The sequence below is a fragment of the Cupressus sempervirens genome, chromosome 9 (genome assembly GCF_028749045.1).
Source record: "Cupressus sempervirens isolate cs-2001-9-10 chromosome 9, ASM2874904v1, whole genome shotgun sequence".
NCBI lineage: Eukaryota > Viridiplantae > Streptophyta > Pinopsida > Cupressales > Cupressaceae > Cupressus > Cupressus sempervirens.
This window is the reverse complement of record NC_143126.1, coordinates 586,754,995-586,775,854: the sequence shown is the minus strand read 5'-3', so window position 1 is coordinate 586,775,854 and position 20,860 is coordinate 586,754,995. Positions and strand designations below refer to the sequence as shown.

Sequence of the window (20,860 nt, the reverse complement as noted above, 5' to 3'; positions counted from 1 at the left end):
TTGCAATGGGGTAATGGTGTAAAAACCTCACAACAATTCTGATCTCATAATTAAGTACATCGGCTATTAAGAGTGCGAACTAATATTATTAGTTGTATGTTTCTTTCTATTTTGTATTTGGGGTTGATGGGCTTCATAATGGCCACATGGCTCTTAGGGGTTTAGCCTTTAATTGGGTTTTGATCAATACAAAATCAATGTAGTTATATTAGGTTATCTTGTGGGAGAGGTCCTCAATAGAACTTTCAGTACTTTTAGCCAAAAAAGAAAAATTAACTAACTCACAATCAAATAAATAAATTAAATTGTTGGCTAGTGCATAATTCTTGTGTTGCTCTATGAGCATTGTGTCCTAATGCATTACAATGAAATGCGGAGCCAGTCTCTGAACTAAAAACCAACTTGCCCAGCAGTTCTAAGGAGGAAACAAACCTGGTTCTTCATCCACTCAGCCATTCTCATTGGACTAATGACTCATTAACAAATTTAACTAAATATTTAATAATTTTAAATATAATAGCTATACATAGATAGTCCCAGTTACCCTTGGAGACTTTGATTATTTTTGACAAGTTTGTTTGAAGAGCAATTTTGATGTGTCACTTGGTTTACAGTCATACTCACTACTTACATTACAAGATCTCCTTTTTTGCCATATATTTATCATAGTACTGATGATAGTGAGATTGGTAATGTGTTCATGCTCTCCCATGCTAATTGTTCAGTGTTCTCACAATGTTAATTGTTCTTTAAATTTTTTCAGAAAAGATCTGTCAATTTCAACAGTACATAAGCAACATAAGTCTCACAATTTTTTTGAGCTTTGAATATCAGTAGTTTTCCTCTAAACTTTTATGTGCATTTCCTAATATCTTTCATGTGTTCGTTTGTTTTTTCTGTAAATCCATTTGAAAAACAAAATATCTGCTGTTCTTTAGATGAGTACATTCTGGAACATAAAACAATTTTCTTAAACTTCATTATAAAACTTGCATGATCTGATTCTGCATTAAGATGTGATGAGAATCTGTTACTGTATCTAGGTTGTCAAATCAACTTATATTTCTGTCATTGGTTTCAAGATTGATGATTGAAACCCTTTTACTCAAATCTTTCCATTAAAAATTTTATTGAAATCATAAAAAGAGATCAAGTGGCTAACCCCCAATTGTAATATTATCTTGCTCCAGAAACTGAAGCTAAGCCTAAGGCAGAATTTTGGTGACATTGCAGTTTTCCCATCAGTCAACTCTGTAACTACCTCAATTTCTCCTTTTAAGGAATTTCTATGAAGTAGTTTTCCAGACATATCTTTTGCCTCGAACTTAAGGTCATGCTAGGTGTTGACAATTGATGAAATCCTTGATAAAGAGTAGTTTTACATACAGCATCCAATTTGTTGGTAGCGTTTAGTTAGGTCATGGGACAGCAAGCTAACAGTATCAACAATACATCTCAAAATTACATTCTTTATGTATCCTATGTGCACCACAAATCTGAAAGCATAAACTCTAGGAAATATTCTTATCTTTTGTCTCACTGATCCATGAGTTATTGATTCGTTTTGTTGCATCTCTGACAATCTTCTTTTAAAGCTCAATTTGTACCGTAATAGCTGCCACTATCATTCAAGCGGTCTCTTATCTAAGTAAACCTCCATGACCATCATTGAACTGGCAGCACCTCTGTCTAGTTTCAGCACAATGATGGCCTTGCTCTCTTTCAAAACTATCTTGCTTGAAATTAAGTAGTGCATGACATAGAAATAATTTAATAGATAATAAATTAAGATGATGATGCTAATTTGAATTTTATTATATGTTAGTTTTTAACTTTTTAGTTATTTATTAGTTAGTTGATCGGTAGTTGTAAGCTGTACGGCTATATAAAACCATTGAATGTGATAATGCAAAATGAGTTGACGAAAACTGACTGAGTTTAATTCCATTTACCTTTGTGATCTTTCTTTGTTTTTCTCATTTTTCAATATGGTGTCACAGCAGATTCTATGCGCCTCTTTTGTTGCCTTCTATTCATTTGTTCTTCCTCTCCAAAGCGGTAAATTCAACATCAAAGCAGTGTATACCGCACACAACAAGCATTGATATCCATCCACCATTCTTGCAGTATGTCATCAAAAGGCACAATGCAGACCACATGCAAATCTTCTGGCATTCATCATCCATGTGCATTTGGTTTCTTTGATCTCTCCATCTTGTTTACTCTTTTTCTTGTTTTTCATTCTACTATTTTTCTTTCATATGACAAATTAAAATATTTAATATTCAAAAACTCAAAATAAGAGGTTGTGCAGAAAAGTGCAGGAAATTAAGGTATGCGTTATATTTAAGAACCAGAAAAATAATTTAGCAACAAAAGGAAATACAAAATTTCAAAACAATTGATAACAGAAGACGTTATCCTGGAAAAAACCCTCGTCACTGAAGGAAACAACCCAACCCACAGAAAGATAGTTCCTTTATTCAGTTAACAAATCAATAACAAAAATCTCTGCCCCTTATTGATGTTGTTAACATTCAATGTATCATTTTCAGGAGATGCAATACACAGATCTCTAGTCACAGTTTTATTTCAATTCACACAAAGTTCTGCTCTTACATCAAGCATAGAATCAAACTCGGTAAGATGAATACATTAATCTTCTAAAGATACACTGCCTAAAATATGTGCCTAGCACGAATCACATATATAAAAAGAAACACTGTATACAATAAACAAGGAATACAAGCATCCAAGAAAATGTCTGTTGCTGTAAGAGGCCATAAAATCGTCATCAAGCATAATCAATAATATTGATTGATACAAAAATATGAATGGATGTCCCAAGACACCAAACAGCAACAGTAATTAAGGACGCCTGGCAGTGGTAGAATATGTAATAATAAAGTTAAATGGAGAACCCATAAACTCAGAATGAAGTCAACAATGAACATAACTGAAGCATGAGCTTTCAATGCCAACATCAGACTCATACGTGCAAGAGGATGCCAACCGATAGTATGCTAGATATATATGTGAAAAGCAGAATATGTGTGTGTGTGTGTGTGTGTGAGAAGCAGAAAATCATATACTTAGTGTACTTCACTTCTACTGAAGCTATACTTTAACATATCTCTCCATTATCTAGCATACTATCGGTTGGCATCCTCTTGCATGTATGAGTATATATATATATTGTTGAAAATATAAGGTAGACAAGGTTACTGAGAGGGGAGGGGTGAATCAGGAACCAATAAAACTTTATCTTACTTGACCAATTAATCCTTCATATAATATTCTGATCTAATTGCATGCATGAAAGAATGAAAGCAAATAAACATTCATAACACTTTGACACAAGATATGGTAACCTAGAAACCTTTCAATTAGAAAGTAAAACTGAGGTGGGGATGATATCCACAAGCTTTGGTACTGTAGTATAAAGTTAACCTATTAAGACTTACAATTGACCACTTCTGGTGATCTGCCCTGTTAGGAGCAATAAGGACTGTGAGGACCACCTTGTTAAAGGATTTACAAACATACAATGAAGTATGCACTTGGTTAGGAGATTTAGCAAAATCTGCTAAGCCTACCTTGTTAAAGGATTTGACTGATGCACTTGTTTAGATGAACTAGTGGCTGATCTTTGATCCGCAACTTTGATTTGTTGGTTGAGATTCCTTGTATTACAATGATCACCTGATTGTGATAGATAAATCTTTGTTGTTCCTCATACTGCTTGTAGCCTTATTTAATTTGCACTCCTGCTCATTATACCTCTTCTCATTCATACTTGGATATGATATAATGCATTACATATATACCAATCCAAATCACAATTTATTGGAGTCGGCTACAATACCAAATTCATCATAATTCACAAAGTCGGCCCAACTGCTGTAACTTGGGTTCCAAAGACAAACTCGGTGATGTTCTGATAATCAACAAACACTATCAATGCTCAGCAATCTTTGGCACTTGGTTGAACTTGAAGCTTGGTTTATACTAATCACTTCCAAGTAGCTTAAACTCGGTCAGCATTGTGTGACTCAATGAACATTGAGAAACTCGGTAGCTGCTGAATCACTCGGTTGACACTGCATTACTCGGTCAATATTAGATTCATATTGTGACACAGTGAGCTTGGTAGACACAATATAACTTGGTTAACATACTATAGCTCGAACACTACAATCTTCTTCACTTTCACTGAATAGCTCGATAGCCTCTACTACAGTCAGCTTGCACTGTACATTGTTTATGAAGCTTAGTAAACACTATGCACTAAGAAAACACTGCAAACTGACTCCGGTGCTCAGTAGACACTATATTCTGACTACTTGGCTCAGGAACAACTAAATCACTTAGTTAACACTGCAGATTGACTGATAAGCTCGGTAGCAATGTAACCATTTGACTAAGTGTTGAGTCAGTAATAGACAAATTGACCTTTATGTCAACAATATATATATATATATATATATATATATATATATACACACACAAATGATATATTAAATCGATCTCTTGATCAGACTGTCGAAATATTTGTATCAGACTTGAAAGTCTGTTCAAAGATAATGACAAGTAAAGTTTTAGTTAAAACTAATAACATGATCCACGTAGGGTCACGACCCTATGTTGGCCCTTGGCCACGTAGAGTCATGTCCCTACGGGGACATGTTCTCTTTTTTATATAGTAGAGTTGTCTGCTGAGAAATATATCAATAACAAATATTACCAATCAAAAATATATATATATCAATAACAAAGGTAACATACTTTCTCTAGCAGCGATTCTTATTAACTTGCAGTCTGTCTAATATAGACTACTTCTTCCACAGCAATCTTTATTCTACTTCCTTAGTAATTAGAGCTATTAAGAGATCAGTACCTCAGTCACAGAATAATCAGATTTATATAAAGGCCTGCTAAATCAGAAATAATAACTCAAGTCTGCTTACATATAAGGATCAGATATATATCAGAAATCAGAATTAATACTTAGAGAAGAAAAAAATAAATATATCTACTCTCTCTATCAGGGATACTAGTTCTTTTACATACCTAGTCACCATTAGACTCAACAAATGAACAAAGGCTAATATGATGAAAAAAAGAAAGTTCCCGAACAAAAACAAGGACCGCAAGAATGAGACCAAACAGCAGCAACGAAGAGGAGGAAATTGCAAACAGAAATGAATGTATCCAACTCGAAGGAAAATATTGAATCATGAACACGAAAGCACATAAAATATGTGTGAGAACTTTGCTGCAACTGAACAAAGGTTAGAAGACCTCTAAAGCAGCTACCATCTTCGACACACTCTCTTAGCAAGAGAGAGATCTTCAATATGACATTATCGTAAGAACACATAAGCTGCAATGAAAGGAATGTCAACAAAAATCTCATCATAGATTTCTCAATAAAAAATTGTCATCTCAGCATAACAATATTCACCATAGCTACTGCTAGAGGGTGAAACAGAAAAACAAAAAATTAAGTCATGGGGTCACACACAACTTCCATCATAGCTACTCCTAGAGGGTGGAACAAGGGATTTCACCCTGAATTTCTCTCACGGAGAACACATTATCAAGCAATTTAACCTCAAGCTTCTCTCACCGAGAAGAACTCATTAACGACGGATTGCACCTCAAACTTCTCTCGCATAGAAGAACTCATTAACAAGGGATTGCACCTCGAACTTCTCTCACAAAGAAGAACTCATTAATCATATGCAAAGAATTACTGAAGCTAAGACTCTCTCTAAGCAAGGGCATCATTCTCCACGATACCAAGCTTATCTCTAAGGTAACAAAACTTCGCTCTCAGAAGTGACTTGGTGAGAATGTCTGCAATCTGCTCCTCTATAGAAATGTACTTGAGCTCAACTACTTGCCTTTGAACTATATTTCTCAAATAATGATATTTAATTTCTACATGCTTGGTTATATCATGAAAAATTGGATTAACCAAAAGCTTCACTCTATTACAAGGTAATTGGTAAATACTTGCTTATTAATAACAGAGACCGAAAGGTGCTCATAGGAATTTGGTAAACTCCGAAGAGTGATTACCACAATATCCTCTTCCTCCATCTTGCGACCGATGGCAAGTAACTGATCACGGATTTCCTGAATCCGATTCAGGTGTGCCTGGAGCGAGGTGCGCTCATCCATGACAATAGAAAACAAAGTGTTTTTCAGAAAGAAGGCTCTGCTCTTGTCGGAAGTCTCATGAAGACCTTTTAGATGTGTCCAAATTTCGGCCGCTGTCTTGCCGGATGGAATCTGAGAAAGCTGGTCATCAACTACGGAGAGTTTGAGAAGCATTACTGCCTCTCGATTGTTCAGATCCCATGTATCTTGATCAGGACCCGGAGAAGTCGGACACTGCTTAACACCCAGAACAAGTTGATCGGTGTTTCGATATTCGAAGATTGCGATGATGCGCTGCTTCCAGGTTCCATAATTGCGACCATTGAATTTGGAATTATTCTCGAGCAGAATATTTGTCAGAGATGCCATGGCACGTTTTTCAATGAAAAATTGTGAAAATCTGTGAAGGCACGTTCTTCGAGGCAAAAATACGAAAGACCCAGAAGAATCAGAGAATGACCCAAAAGAGAGCTCGAAAAACCCAGAAGGAATTTGCTGTCGTTTTCTGAATCCGCTGGCTCGAAAATCGAGGCACCCAGAAAAAACGGACGACAACCCAATTGAGCTCTCGAAAAACCCACCAAGAATCTATAAACAAAAATTTTTTGGACCACCAAAATTAGGGTTTCGAAAAAAAACGGCCCTAGCTGAAAAAAGCTTGAAAAAACTTCAGATTTCTTGATGAAAAATGGTCGAATCTGCTTCCCAGAGCACGATGGCAGACTGAGACGGCTAAGAGCATGAAGATTTGATACAGAAACATGCAGATTTTCACCCCAAAAACGCGAGTCTTCAAAAAATGTCCACGATTTCCACGCGATTTGCAGACCCGTAATTCGGGAATTTCTCCAAGCAGAAAAACCCTAGGTGGGTTTTGGAGAAATTAGCTGAAATAATTTTGGAAAAATTTAAACAAATAATTTGAAGAAGAAATTATAAATTATTCCGAAAAAATTTAAGTATTTAGCTCTGATACCATATTACAAGGTAATTGGTAAATACTTGCTTATTAATAACAGAGACCGAAAGGTCAATTTATACAAAAGGAAGAGACGATGTTTCCTTAGGAAACGATCGTAAAGAATGGAAACATTCTATTCCAGAGAAAGCAAAAAACGAAAGCAAACTAAAGCTAAAGATATTTACAAGATAACCATTAACTAATAATAGACGTCTTATCTATTATTGTAATACACTCAGCTTTGGCTATCACAAAGAATCATTGCAGGTTCCAAAGGTTGCCCAAACAAACCTGCAAGCAATTTTCAAAGCCACACGACTTCTCTTCCAGCCACACAAGCTGAGAGATATACTACTTCAACTGTACTCTAAGCAACACAAGATTGTTTCCTGCTGCACCAAAAAATCATAGCTGAACCTATGCTGAAACAAGCTACTAAAGCGCTCTTCATATCAGGCACACACCATCCCCAATCTGAATCAAAGAATCCCTACAAATTTACTTCTTAAGATTAATAGCAATATAACTGGATTATTCAAAGCATCATGAGGTGCTGCAGGAGTTCAGACTGTTTACGACATCATCTATATCTAACAGCCAACTTTACAAATCAAGTGGATGGCTTTGCAATTACAGAAGTGGGTATGTCATTTAAACATTTTTTAATCCATTTCTCAAGGGCCATCTGAACTTGGATTTGGATAATCAAGAACTCTCTTATCTATAGTATCGAATTTGAAACTTCTAATTCAATCATCTGTTCCAAGCATAAGAAATTCAGCAAGATAGTAAAGATAGCATTCATTAATGTGTATGCAAATGATTTCAGAGAATTCCTCAACATTTGATTCTTTAGTTACAAATTCTAATATATACAGGAGAATGTTCTCGTCTGCACTGAATGAGTGAGCACATAAGGTCATAGAGGCCATGACAGTCCTGTCATTCACTTTTTGTGCATGATTTGCATTTTCTCTTTCTAATATATACAAAGGTAGCTAGCAATTTGCCCTCTCTCTCTCTCTCTCTCTCTCTCTATATATATATATATATAAAAGGATAGTGTGAAAATATTTTATATTCAAAAAATTGTCCTGTTGATCACGATTTTCTGTAAGGTTGAAATCGACAGATACACAAAGGACTTAATAATTCCACAATATTCTTTCCCTTTGAACAAAGGGCTTCTTTTTATGAGCAGTGAACTGTTGGGCATTTGGATTTTAATCTTAAATAAGTGGATGTTAATGTGAAAACAAATTATAAACAAGCCTTAAATCACATCAGTTCCAAGCAGATGCATTTTATAAAAGGACAACAATTAATTTAGAAGAGACACTTTATGAATAAGGATGTCCTTTGCGAAAGTTGTGACCCAGCCCCTCCTCTTGAAGGCTATATAAGGTAGATTCTCATTTGGAGCGAGAAAGGGAAAAAAGTCATGGAAATTAGATACGAAAGAAAGATAGAAACAGCAGTTAATTTAGAAAGGGTGCCTCTTTATGAGTCCCTTGAGGATTATAAAGGAGGGCCTCCTCTTTGAGGAATGTCAAGACTAAAATGCAGATATAATAAGGCAGCAATCAGAATAAAGTTCTCTAATAAAAAGACACATGCTTTGGAAATAATGCATTTATTATGAAAGGATGCCTCTCTTAACAGGAGGAAGCTATTGAAGGAAGTAAGACTGGCTCGAAGGAGAGAAGACCTGAGATAAGTAACCAGTCCTCCAAGAGCAGCACTCTTGTAATCTAATAAGCATTTGTGCTAGTTAATGTGATGTCATTGTTTTATATATACTTTCCTATGTCTTTTGATCTAGTTAATAAGGAGAATTGCTAATCTAGCTAGATCCTTTAACTATTGATTTACACCGGCACGGGGGTGTGGCAGTGCAGGGGGATGTCTTGACAAGTTTCGGGTACGGGGAAAAAAAGGCCCTCAATTTGGGGACAACATGGGTGTGGCGGCAGGGTGCAAAGGGGAGCGAAGGAGGGGGGGGAGGTTGCATAGTATACATATGTGACTGAAAATGTTAATTATGAAATGATACTTCAATAGAACATACCAAATATAATTGAATATAGGAAATTGAAATACGATTCACGAACCATAAGTTCAAACTTGAAACTTGAAGCTTCATAACCATTACCAATGACCATTGAACTTAGTAAAATACTAGAACTTTTAAACATAATAATGATAATGATAAATGAAAAATATAAACCATACATAGTACCATGTAAGTCAACCATTGACTATCGATTTTCAAATGACAAAGATGAAAGATTCAAAATTCATTGTTCAAATATGAATTAAAAACAATATTAACAAAAATCAAAAACTTTTTTTTTTTGACTTTTCCAGCTAGTTGTCGATTGCACCCCCGGACCCAGGACGCACCCATGTGCCAATGCGGCCATGGTGCAAATATTCTATAAGCACAAGTGTTGAAAGGAAAATGTGTACTACAATTTGACCTTGAAATAAATTTATACCTTACTTGTGTCTAGAACAAATCACCACAAATAATCCTACTTGGGTACGCGACATACCCACACCCAAGACAAAGAACTTTGAAGGCATGGAATTATAAATAACTTAAGTCATCATGTTCAATCAACATCTATAAAAAGCTTGAGAGCTATTCTTTGGCCATCTTTTCATAAGACAGATTTTCACATGCAACAGTGTCAACAGCCATAATGGGATTGTGAAATTTTGTCAAAAACTTCAAACAAAAAGCACAATATTGCCAAATACATTTACCAAAAATAATAAATAGCATTTGTAGTATCATGAATGACAAAATAATTTGTCAATTTTTCCAACCATTAAAAAAAACTTGAAAAAAGCACAAGATATGGTATAGTGCTTATGAGTACTCTATAATTAATGCCTAAGATTATAGTTTTCCAAAAAACAAAACATAAATATATCTCCCCCATATATACTTCAACTAGAACCCCAACAAGCTTTTGACCATAGGCCAATAAAGCCTGCAATCAAGACAATAAGTTCCACTCACTTGTAATTCACCAAGGCATATTATATAGTTTTGGCCACGGCTGTGGTACTCGGGTGTGTGACATCCCTGCATCCAGGACGTACACGCACCCAATGCAGGGGGGGAGGGTGCGTGCAGCCGAGTTACATTGGATTTAATTTATTTTCTCACACAAACAATCATGAACTGCTTAGTGAGAAAACACAATTTAAGGAGGAGATACAAGTTCCTCATACAAGTAGGCCACCCCAATGTTGGGTGGACAAGAGTTCCTGCCACTTGTGGGCCAATGGGGTGTTAAATCACACCATTTGGCTTAGTTGCAATGAATGTTTCAAGTGCCCTATTGAGCATTCTTCTTCAATCCCTTTGATGGCTGGTTGTGGAAGTAAAACTCATGTATGTATTTGTACGACAAAAACGATTGGGAGAGCAGCAGTGACTTCCTCTTCTAAGTTGGCCACCCCAACGTATGATGGACAAGAATTTCTGCCGCTTGTGGGCGAAAGGGTGTTATACCACACCCATGGGCTTAGTTGCAGCAAATGCTTTGGGCACACTATCATTCAGCCCTCTCCAATTCCTGTGATAGTTGGTTGTGGAAGTGCAGCTTAGGCGAAGTAGAAAATCTCGTATGGATTTGTTAGGAAACACAATTGGGAGAGCAAAAAAGGGCTCAGCTTCTAAGTGGACCACCCAAATGTTGGAAGGACAAGAGTTTATGCCACTTGTGGGCCAATGGGTGTTATCACGCCATTGGTCATTGTTGCAGCAAATGTTCTAGGCTCCCTATTGTGTGTTCTTCTTTCGATCCCTATTATTTCTTATTGTAAATGAAGTTACAGATTTATGTTTGTGATGCTAATTAACTTAATTGCTTATTTACTTTCAAAGTTCAATAGATACTATATGACTTAATTATAGAATACTAATTGTAGACTAATTGTGTTTTGGTATTGTTACTTCAGGTGAAAATCAGGTACACCCCAATCTATGGACATTAGATATAGCTTATGATTTAATGTCAATTTCCAGTTACCAACATTGTGTGTGGGACCTAGACCAAGTATTCTCATAGGCAGGCATTTCTATTAGTAAATTTATATTCTTAAAAGTTGTTGATTTCTTATACTAATTAAAAGTGTGCTTTTAGGCAAAAAAATAGTACTATACCAAAGTAGGACACTAGAATCAGTAGGATAGCATATTAGAATATTATAATTTCACTACTTTGATGGTCATCTATGTAATATTGCTAATATATTGTAGGCAAGATTGTTTCTTAAGTTTCTTATTAGAGAATCCTATTTTTCTCTCCTTGTAAATTCTTTGTAATGGTCTCTCAATCATTTGTTAATACAATCAATTATTTTACCAATTACTTAGCGAAATATGCTACAAGAGCTAATTTTTTTGAATAATTTTTATTTTTTAATTGAAATTATTGGTCTAAATTTTTTTGAAATTATTTCCTTCTAAAGTTTGTAGTTCATTTTTCACAATCCGACTAGGTTTTTTCCATCCTCATTTGACGTCATTCTTGCAAATTTTTCTGGTTCAGTGTTCTTTGAAAACTCGTCTTTCATTTTGGGTGTCAATTTTTTTACTTGGTTTGCAAGTTATTCTTCATTTCTTTGGCTTTCAATGGGTGTCGCTCTTCTTCAACTGGGCGTATTAGTTGTACATATGTCACAGAAACAACCAACAATAGATTGTTTTGAGTAGTAAAGATCTTTTATTTGGCTGCATTTGTAAAAACGACAGTCATTTTCAGATCCTTGACCCATTTTTTCCAAAAAAGTAACTCATTTTTTGTTTATATAATAAAAGCGACCCTTTCTATTGTCGTATTTCTGCTCCTACAAAGGTTAGCTGCCGTTTTTTTTGCAGTCTCCAACACTAATCCACCATTTTTCTTCAGATTTTTGCAAATCTTCAGCTGGCTAGAGTTTTGTTTGAAACTCTATTGTTTTGGTGGCTTAAAAATCTGATTCAAGATTCTTGGTGGATTTTTGAGATCTCAACTAGATCGCTTTCAAATTTTTCTGGTTGCCTTATTTATGTGCCTTAAACTTTGTACAGTCAGAATTCTTTCTGGGTTTTTTGAGATCTCTTTTGGGCCTTTGTTGAATTTTTGTAGGTCAAGCAAAAAAATTTCCCAAAATATGCACCAATTGTACTTCACTATTTTTAAAGTTTGTATATGTATTTACCTCTGTTTTCTGAATTCAGAATCTGTGATATCACCTCTTCTTTATTTCTTGTTTTATGTGAATTAGGAAACGTGCAAGATAGCGTCATTGACCAATCTAATGTTGGATGGCAATCAAAGATTCAATGGCAAAAATTATAACACCGGGAAGCAACACATATTGACAATCTTTGAATATCGCTGCCTTGAGACAATTGTTTTAGGCATAGAGTTTTGATCTACCACAAACCAAGTACACCAGACAAGTTTGTTGATCAGAATTGAGAAGTTGTTATGCTTCTAAAGCTCTCTATCACAAATGATTAGTTGCCTCAGATTCCTTCTTGCAAGTTTGCAACAGACATTTGGAAGCATCTAAAGGAGTTGCATGAGACATCCAACAAGAGTCAAGATTTATTTCTAAAGAACCAGATGTTCTCCATCATGATGGATGAACACATGTCCTTACAGGAGAATCTCACGAAGATCAAGGACATTCAAGACCAATTCAAAGCTATTGGTCATAAAATACAGGAAGAAGATATTAAAGTCATCACCTAGAAGAGTCCACCTAAATCTTATGAGCACTTTATAGAGACTCAACATTACTTCCACTAATGTTGATCTAAAATTTCCAAACTTATGCAGCAGGATCATCGAAACAACAGTTTATTGACAATGCCACCTCATCCTCCTCAAAGCAAAGCCTTTACAGCCAAATCTTTTCACAAGGATAAAGGTAAATCTCAGCAATCTCAATCATCTCAGCAAAAGGGCTTTAATCGATCTCAAGATGGTTCAAAGAAGAAGAAAAAGGTGTAGTCTAACTACTGTCACAAATGTACATTTGCTCAAGGATTACAGCAATCAATTGGCTTCTAAATAGCGGAAGCGGGGAGGGTCTCAGCCTAAACCAAATGTTTTTTATCACACAAAGCAGCAAGAGCCTGCCTTTTACACATTCATGACTAAAAGACCACAGATCATGTGAAATCTTCTCTCTAGCATATAGATTTCGGTGTTTCTTGGCATTCCACTCACAAGCGTGGTTGGTTCACATATTTTTCTCCCCCTACTAATTCAGTTATATCAGGATGAGGTGAAGAGCATACAGTTATCAGCAAGGGCAACTTTCAAATACAATTTGGTGGGAGGAATATCATTTTCCTCGATGTATACTATGTTCTTGGCATGGAACTAAACCTACACTCAATGAGTCAGACCATGTGGCATTCTCCTCAATCTGATGTAGTATTTAGTACACGGAAGTGTTTGATTGTTGATTGCGCAACACAGCTACTATAGTTGTTGGTGTTGAGGACCTTAGTCTCTACAAACTTGTGGATACTGGTGATTCTCTTGAGCATGGCTTCACAACAAAATCTTCATCAACCAATAGTGTCTGGCATCAACAAAATAATCACTTGAACATTCAATATCTTGCTCAACTTGTTCGAGATGATTTAGCAATTGGCCTACCAGAAATTCCAACTCACAAAAAGCGAGTTTGTGGAGCTTGTCAAGTTGGAAAGAAGTACAAGACGTCGTTCAAGGATGGTGACTCATGGGAGCCTCTAAGGTACTACAATTTGTCCATGCTGATGTATATGTTCCGATTTTATTAGTAGATGCAAATATTTCTTACTTTTTGTTGATGAATTTAGTAGAAAAATGTGGTTGTACTTTCTTGAATAGAAATCAGATGTGTTTATTGTATTTAAGAAATTTAAGTCCTTAGTAGAAAGAGTTTAGTTGTTTTATTATATCTCTTAGGTCTAAATAATTGTTTTATTATATCTCTTAGGTCTAATAATGGGGGGGAATTCTATTCTATTGCTTCCTCCATTTTCTATGATACACATGGCATAGAACGTCAATTAACCTTTTCTGTGATACACATGGCATAAAATATCAATTAACCACACCATACACCCCTCAACAAAATACCATCGTAAAGCATTGCGACTGCACCATTTATGATGCAACACAAAAATATTCCTAATAAATATTGGGTAAAACCAATTTCTATTGCGGTCAATCTGCTTAAACAATTCCCACACATGTTGTTAAGGGGAAGACTCTTGAGCATGGACTAGTTGAAAACCTAGGATCAATCATCTGAAAGTTTTTAGCTCATTAGCATATATTTGGATTCCATATGCCCAACGCTCCGAGTTGGACCCCACGAGTCAAAAGCTCACGTTTACAAGACATAGTAACAACCACAAGGCTTACCGACTAATTGATGTAGATATTGATCTTCTTATCTTCAATCGAGATGTTGTCTTAGATGAAGAACGAGGGCCATTTCACTCTTCCTTGTCTAAGCAGAATTATAAGGATCAATCTTTGAAGGCCCTTGATTTGGGTTTTCGCGTTTCATTAGGTCCACCTAATGGGAGGGATGATGTAAACTCTGGATTTGATGATGCAATAACTAACTTTCCTCTGGATGATGCTAATCTTCCACCTCTAGCTCCATTTATTACTCGTAATCTAATATTGGCACATATACTCTAACCTAAATGGTAGGCTAAGACCATTAGTATCCTTCATCCTGATAAGCTCACTGAGGGTAAATCTTCTAGAAATAAGGGCAACCAAATACAATTAATTTTGGTCTCAAACCTTCATAGTATTTATGAGCCTTAGACATTTAAAGCGGCAAAAGGGATTCAAGAGTGGGAACACACTATGGGTACAAAATACTAGAGTCTTATGCAGAACAACAACTGAGCTCTCTCTGATCTTCCTCTAGGGAAAAAGCCCATTAGTTGCAAACGGGTGTACAAGGTCAAGTATCATGCAAATGGTAACTTAAACAAATACAAGGTCAAATTATTTGCTCAAGGGTTCACACAGTGAGAGGGCATTGATTATGAAGAGACGTTTGCTCTTACTATCAAGATCAATACAATTAGTCTTCTTCTTGCCATTGCAGATCAATTTGGATGGAAAGTCCATCACATGGATGTTACGAGTGTCTTCCTCAACAATGAGTTGCAAGAAGTCTACATGAAGCAACCTCCTCGTTACAAAGTTGTTGGCAAAGACCACTAAGCATGTCGACTCAAAAAAACACTCATAGACTCAAACAAACCCCTCAAGACAGTACATCAAGATTGACCAGTACATGGTTGCTCATCATTTTCACATTGCCATTTTGAGAGTAAGTTGTATATCGAATGCTTTGGATATGATATTCTCATTCTTGTTGTCTATGTGGATAACTTGATCATTATTGGTAGTTCAGCAAACTTGATTGCAAAAACCAAACAAGACTCTTGCTTAGGTGTTGAGGTTTCACAGAATGATGGTAGCATCTTTATTTCTCAATCTAAGTATGCCAAAAACTTGCTCAACAAGTTTCGTATGCAGCATTGTAAACATGCTTCCACGCCTATGGAGAAAGGACAGAAGTTGTCACCCAAGTTCAGTTTTCATGTTGATGAAACCACTTACAATCAACTAATGGGTAGTCTCATCTATCTCATTATCACTAGAGTTGATCACAATTTTGTAGTGGCTACATTTAACTGATCAAGCATGTGTTGCATTATAAGAAGGGGGCCTCTAATTATGGACTTGTTTACACTAGGAGTCAAGATTCAAAACTCAGTAGTTTCACAGATTCAAACTGGGCAAGTTCAGTTGATCATAAGACATCAACTTATGGGTATGTGTTCAGTTTGGGAACTGGTGCATCACCTAGACTAGTAAAAAGTAGCATGTAGTCTCTCTCTCCTCCACAAATGCAAAATATTGAAGAGTTATTAAGGCAGTTTGGCTTCATTGGATGCTTGTGGATATACACATGTGAGGATATAGTCCCTTACTCTCTGATAATATCAAGGAGCTCTCAACCTTGCCAAGAACTCAGTATTCCATGAAAGAACCAAACATGTGGATGTTTATTGTCATTAAATTTGGCAATTGGTTGAAGACAGGACAATTCACTTGCAGTACGGTCCAATAAGGATCAAACTGCAAACGTTCTCACCAAGCCTCTTACTCCACATAATTTTGTTAAATTAAGGAGACAACTTGGTGTTGTTGACACATTGACCATTAAGCAAGGGTATTACAATATTATTATTTAATCTTTAATGCTCATCTATGAAACATATTTTAGGTAAGATTGTTCCTTAAGTTTCTTATTAGAAACTTTTTATTTTTTGTCCTTGTAAATTCGTTATAATGACCTCTTAATCATTTGTTAATTCAATCAAATAGTTTACCAATTACTTAGTGTAATAGAGTATTGTTCCTACCAGACTGCAAAGAAAATGATACTCTAAATTTTTAAAAATATAGTTCAGAGTCTAATGGAAACATTGTATGAAGTTCTTTATAAGTAGATGATATTGATCAATTAAGATTGTCAAGGTATGAATGAGTTTGATACCTCACAAGACAATAGAGGATAAAAATGAATGTGTTACATTTAGAAGTGAAAGATATAGCACTTTGACTTTTTAAGAATTAATTGTATTAGGCCTCTCATAATGTAAACTGACAAGAGTAAATGTAATCCAAGAGAGCCAAATGATAAGTAACATTACAATTGTTATCAACAAGCAAAATTGTGAAACAAAAAAATAACTCCCAAAACCTTTTTCTCAAAGAACATCATATAGATATGTTTCATGCTACTAATCCTCATCTTAGTATTTGGGAAACTCACCCTTGATATCCATTGTGCAAACATAGGATCAACCAAATCAATTCTCACAAATACAATAGTTATGAACAAAAACACATCCTGAACCAAATTTGCTAATAGATATAATATCAAAGTAGTGTAGTAGAAGGGAATTGATTATAGTTGTTTATGAAATACAAAGATATAAGTTTTTAAGGACCAGGCCACTTCCAATTGAAAATCACAATGAATGCTCTCTAGGATATTTGCATGGGCTCTCCAGGATATTTGCATGGGGACCAACAATCTTAGGACCAAATCACTATCATGCTCTTGCCATAAAAAAGGTTCAAAGCATCCTTAACAAAGAAGAAAACAAAATTAATCAATGTATTCGAGAAAATGACTTAGTAATAAGACTTGACAATTTTCTCTGAGTTTGAAATTTATTGATACACGAAGTACTTAATCATTCCACAATATTCTTCCCTTCAAACAAAGGACTTCTTCACATGTTTAGCACCCAATTGAGCATAGGGGACTTTTGATTAAAAAACACAATGAAAGCTCTCTTCATGATACTTGCATGGGGACCAATAATCTTAGGACCAATTCACTGCCATGCCCTTGCCATAAAAAAAGTTCAAAGCATCCTTAACAAAGAAGAAAACAAACTGAATCAATGTATTCAAGAAATTGTCCTATTAATAAGACTTCACAATTTTCTCCAAGTTTAAAATTGACCAATACACAAAGTACTTCATCATTCCACAATATTCTTCCCTTCAAATAAAGGACTTCTTCACATGTTTAGCACCGAATCGAGCATGAGGGTCCTAATCTTAAACAAATCATAAGAAAGAAGACGTTAATCTGAAAATGAATTAAAAATTCATTAACAAACCATAAACACGTCAATTACAAGCATGTACATTTTATGGAGCACCAACAAATTTCAAAGAGATGCCTCTTTATGAATAAGGATGTCCTTTACAAAACTTATGACCCAATGCCTCCTCGTGAACACTATAAAAGGCAGATTGTCATTTGGAGGGAGCCAGAAAAATAAGGCATTGAAATCAGATTTTGAAGCAAGGTAGAAATGGCAGTTAATTTAGAAAGGATGCCTCTTTGTGAAGAAAGATATTCTTAGTAAAGGTTGTGACTCTACATTCTCTTGAGGACTATAAAGGAAGACCTACTCTTTGAGAAATGTCAAAACTGAAAGGCAGACATAATAAGATAGCCATCAGATTAAAGTTCTATTAAAAAAATGTGCATCCTTTGGAAGGAATGCATCCATCACGAAAGGATGCCTATGCTAACAGAAGAAGGAAAACATTAAAGGGAGTTAAAAAGGAAATCTGAGATAACTAACCTGCATTCAAAGTACAGCAGTCTTGTGAGCCAATAAGCATTGTGCTAGGCAATGTGATGACGCTGTTTAATATATAATCTCTAATGTCTTTTGATCTAGTTAATAAAGAGAAATGCAAATCTATCTAGATTCTTTAATTTTGATTGAATTTGTCTATTCTCACACAAACAATCAAGTAAGGGTTAGTGATAAAACACGATTAAAAGATCAGAGACAAGTTCCCCATCTAAATAGGCCACCCCAATGGTGGATGGACAAGGGTTCCTATCACTTGTGGGCCAAGGAGTGTTATATCATGCCCTTGGGCTTAGTCGAGACAGATGTTCTAAGTGCCCTATCAAGTGTTCCTCTCCAATCCTTTTGATGCCTCATTGTAGTCTAATACTAAGGGATGGTAGCAATCGAGATCAGGTTAGGAAGGAAAATAGTTGAAGAAAGCAGAGATTGCTTACCCTTCTAAGTAGGCCACCCCAATGTTGCATGAACAAGAGTTCTTGTCACTTGTAGACCAAGATGTGTCATTGGGCTTAGCTGCAGCAAATGATCTGAGTGCCTTATCGTGCATTCCTCTCCAATCCCTATGAGGGTTGGTTCTGGAAGTAAAACTAAGAAAAGGTAGAAATCTTGTACAAGTTAATAAAGAAACATGCTTGGGGGTACAGAGACACAAAGACTTGTTCCCCTTCCACGTAGGTCACACCAATGTTGGATGGACAAGAGTTTGTGCCACTTGTATATCACACCCTTGGGCTTAGTTGTTGTGAACATTTCAAGCGCCCTATCATACATTCCTCTCCAAACCCTACTATGGATACTTACTAGATATAAAGTTATTCGTTTAAGTATGTGATATTAATCAATTTAATTGCCTATTTACTTTGAAAGTTTAATAGATATTATACAATTTAATGATAGAATACTATTTGTAAAAGAATTATGTTGCACTATAATTACTTTGGGCTAAAACCAGTTATAAACCAATCAGGGGACATTACATATATCTATGAGCAAGTGTCAGTTTCTAGTGACTAACATTGTGTGCAGGACCTAGACCGGGTTTTCTCTCATAGAAGGCATTTCCATGAGTAAATTTTAAAATTCATATTCTTAGATGTTATTTCTTATACTGATTAAATTTATAGTTTAAGGGCAAAATATAGTAATATTCCTAAAGGGGGCATTACATTTGATCCTTCAGTTCGTACATTAACAGTTGATTGAAATGGCTAAGGGCATTAACAGATGAGAATCTTCAGAAGAAACGATTTTCCTAGACAAAGTTATTCACAAATCCTCTCAGACTTTTCAGAACTCGGATGTTAACGTTGTATTCCTAAGGAAAAAGCAATGTAGTGGACGAAATGGAGCTTCCCTGTATCTTGCATTAATGTTGCCTAATTCCTCTCCGCGGCTAGCCAGAGATTTTATTATTTTCGAACAGTTTGCTTCATGTTAGCGGATTCAACAATTACAGATTATCTGGTTGTGGCGTCATCAGTCTACCGCATATCTATCAAGCAGTTCCTTGTTTACAGAGAGCAGTAGGACTAAGTAACGAAGCAAGGCACTATCTACCATTCATACGTACCATCATCCCAGAAGCCGTTTCTTGTTTGTCCCCATCCACGCGAGACATGGTGCTTATCTCTGTGTAAAACTGATACGCACATTCTGGCTGCTGTTGCAGAACTTGGTAATACTGGTTAACGAAATAAGTTCCCACCTGTTCAAAAGGGCCACATGGACCATGCCATTTTAGCTACACGAATAAATCCCAAATCACAAGCAAAATTGTTCTTTGTTTCTTTTTTCTTTATTTCAACATACCTGCACAGCAGTTACTGGAGTAGAATATGAGGACGCCATCGCCCCTGCAGCCATTACGTAACGCATCTATTAAACCCTGGAGACAAAACCCTAACCCTAGGAAGAAATTCTAAAAAACAGTGTGTCATGTACACAAAACAAGCTACTGCGATGAGGAAAAGAATATAAATGAAAACTAACAGCCTACATCAGCCAGATCTCTTTCAACCCTCGATATACTGAATACAAAATTTGTAGTTTCCAAAAGCAGACTAGAAATAAAAAAATAGCAGCTTACCTTAGCGAGATCCGATCTGGTAAGCAGGGTAAAAATGGGAGAATCGGCCCAAGTCAGCAAAAACTAGAGTGAAAACAAGGATATTCACTCCCTCCTGCCACCATCAAAATTGTAACATTTAGATCTAAGATACGGATGGAAAAATGAGCGCCATTCCTAAGCTGTGCTGCATTAGAATTTTAAATATTTCATAAAATTTATTTATTTTTAAATAAACGGCCAGGGCTCGAAGAGGTTGCACGCGTCCGTTGATTTCCAAAAGAAAAAGGATATTAATGTTTTATTTTATTTTATTTTTTAAAAGCTTTAGTGGCACATGATGACAATTTTATTAACGTGCTTCAATCAAATTAGTTTTTTTGAGCTTTTTCAAAAATATCTATTTAATCAAACAATTAAGTCATTGTTGGTC

General features: G+C 35.7%; 1 protein-coding gene across 2 annotated transcripts in view; it reads right to left on the bottom strand.

Annotated features, from left to right (window-relative positions):
- Nucleotides 1-20,602, bottom strand: part of LOC149540044 (nuclear transport factor 2-like) — a 40,946-nt gene extending 20,344 nt beyond the window's left edge. Inside the window, exons 1-3 of one of the 2 annotated variants that reach the window (XM_089801235.1) lie at nucleotides 20,449-20,602; nucleotides 20,172-20,215; nucleotides 19,933-20,067 (exon numbers count right to left, since the gene is read on the bottom strand). In XM_089801235.1, the coding sequence (XP_089657361.1) occupies nucleotides 19,933-20,067; nucleotides 20,172-20,210 (174 nt within the window). In that variant the 5' untranslated portion in view covers nucleotides 20,211-20,215; nucleotides 20,449-20,602. Of the gene's footprint in view, nucleotides 1-19,932; nucleotides 20,068-20,171; nucleotides 20,238-20,448 lie in introns of those variants that run through there. The other variant, XM_089801234.1, reaches the window with a different exon arrangement.
- Nucleotides 20,603-20,860: the final 258 nt, after the last annotated feature.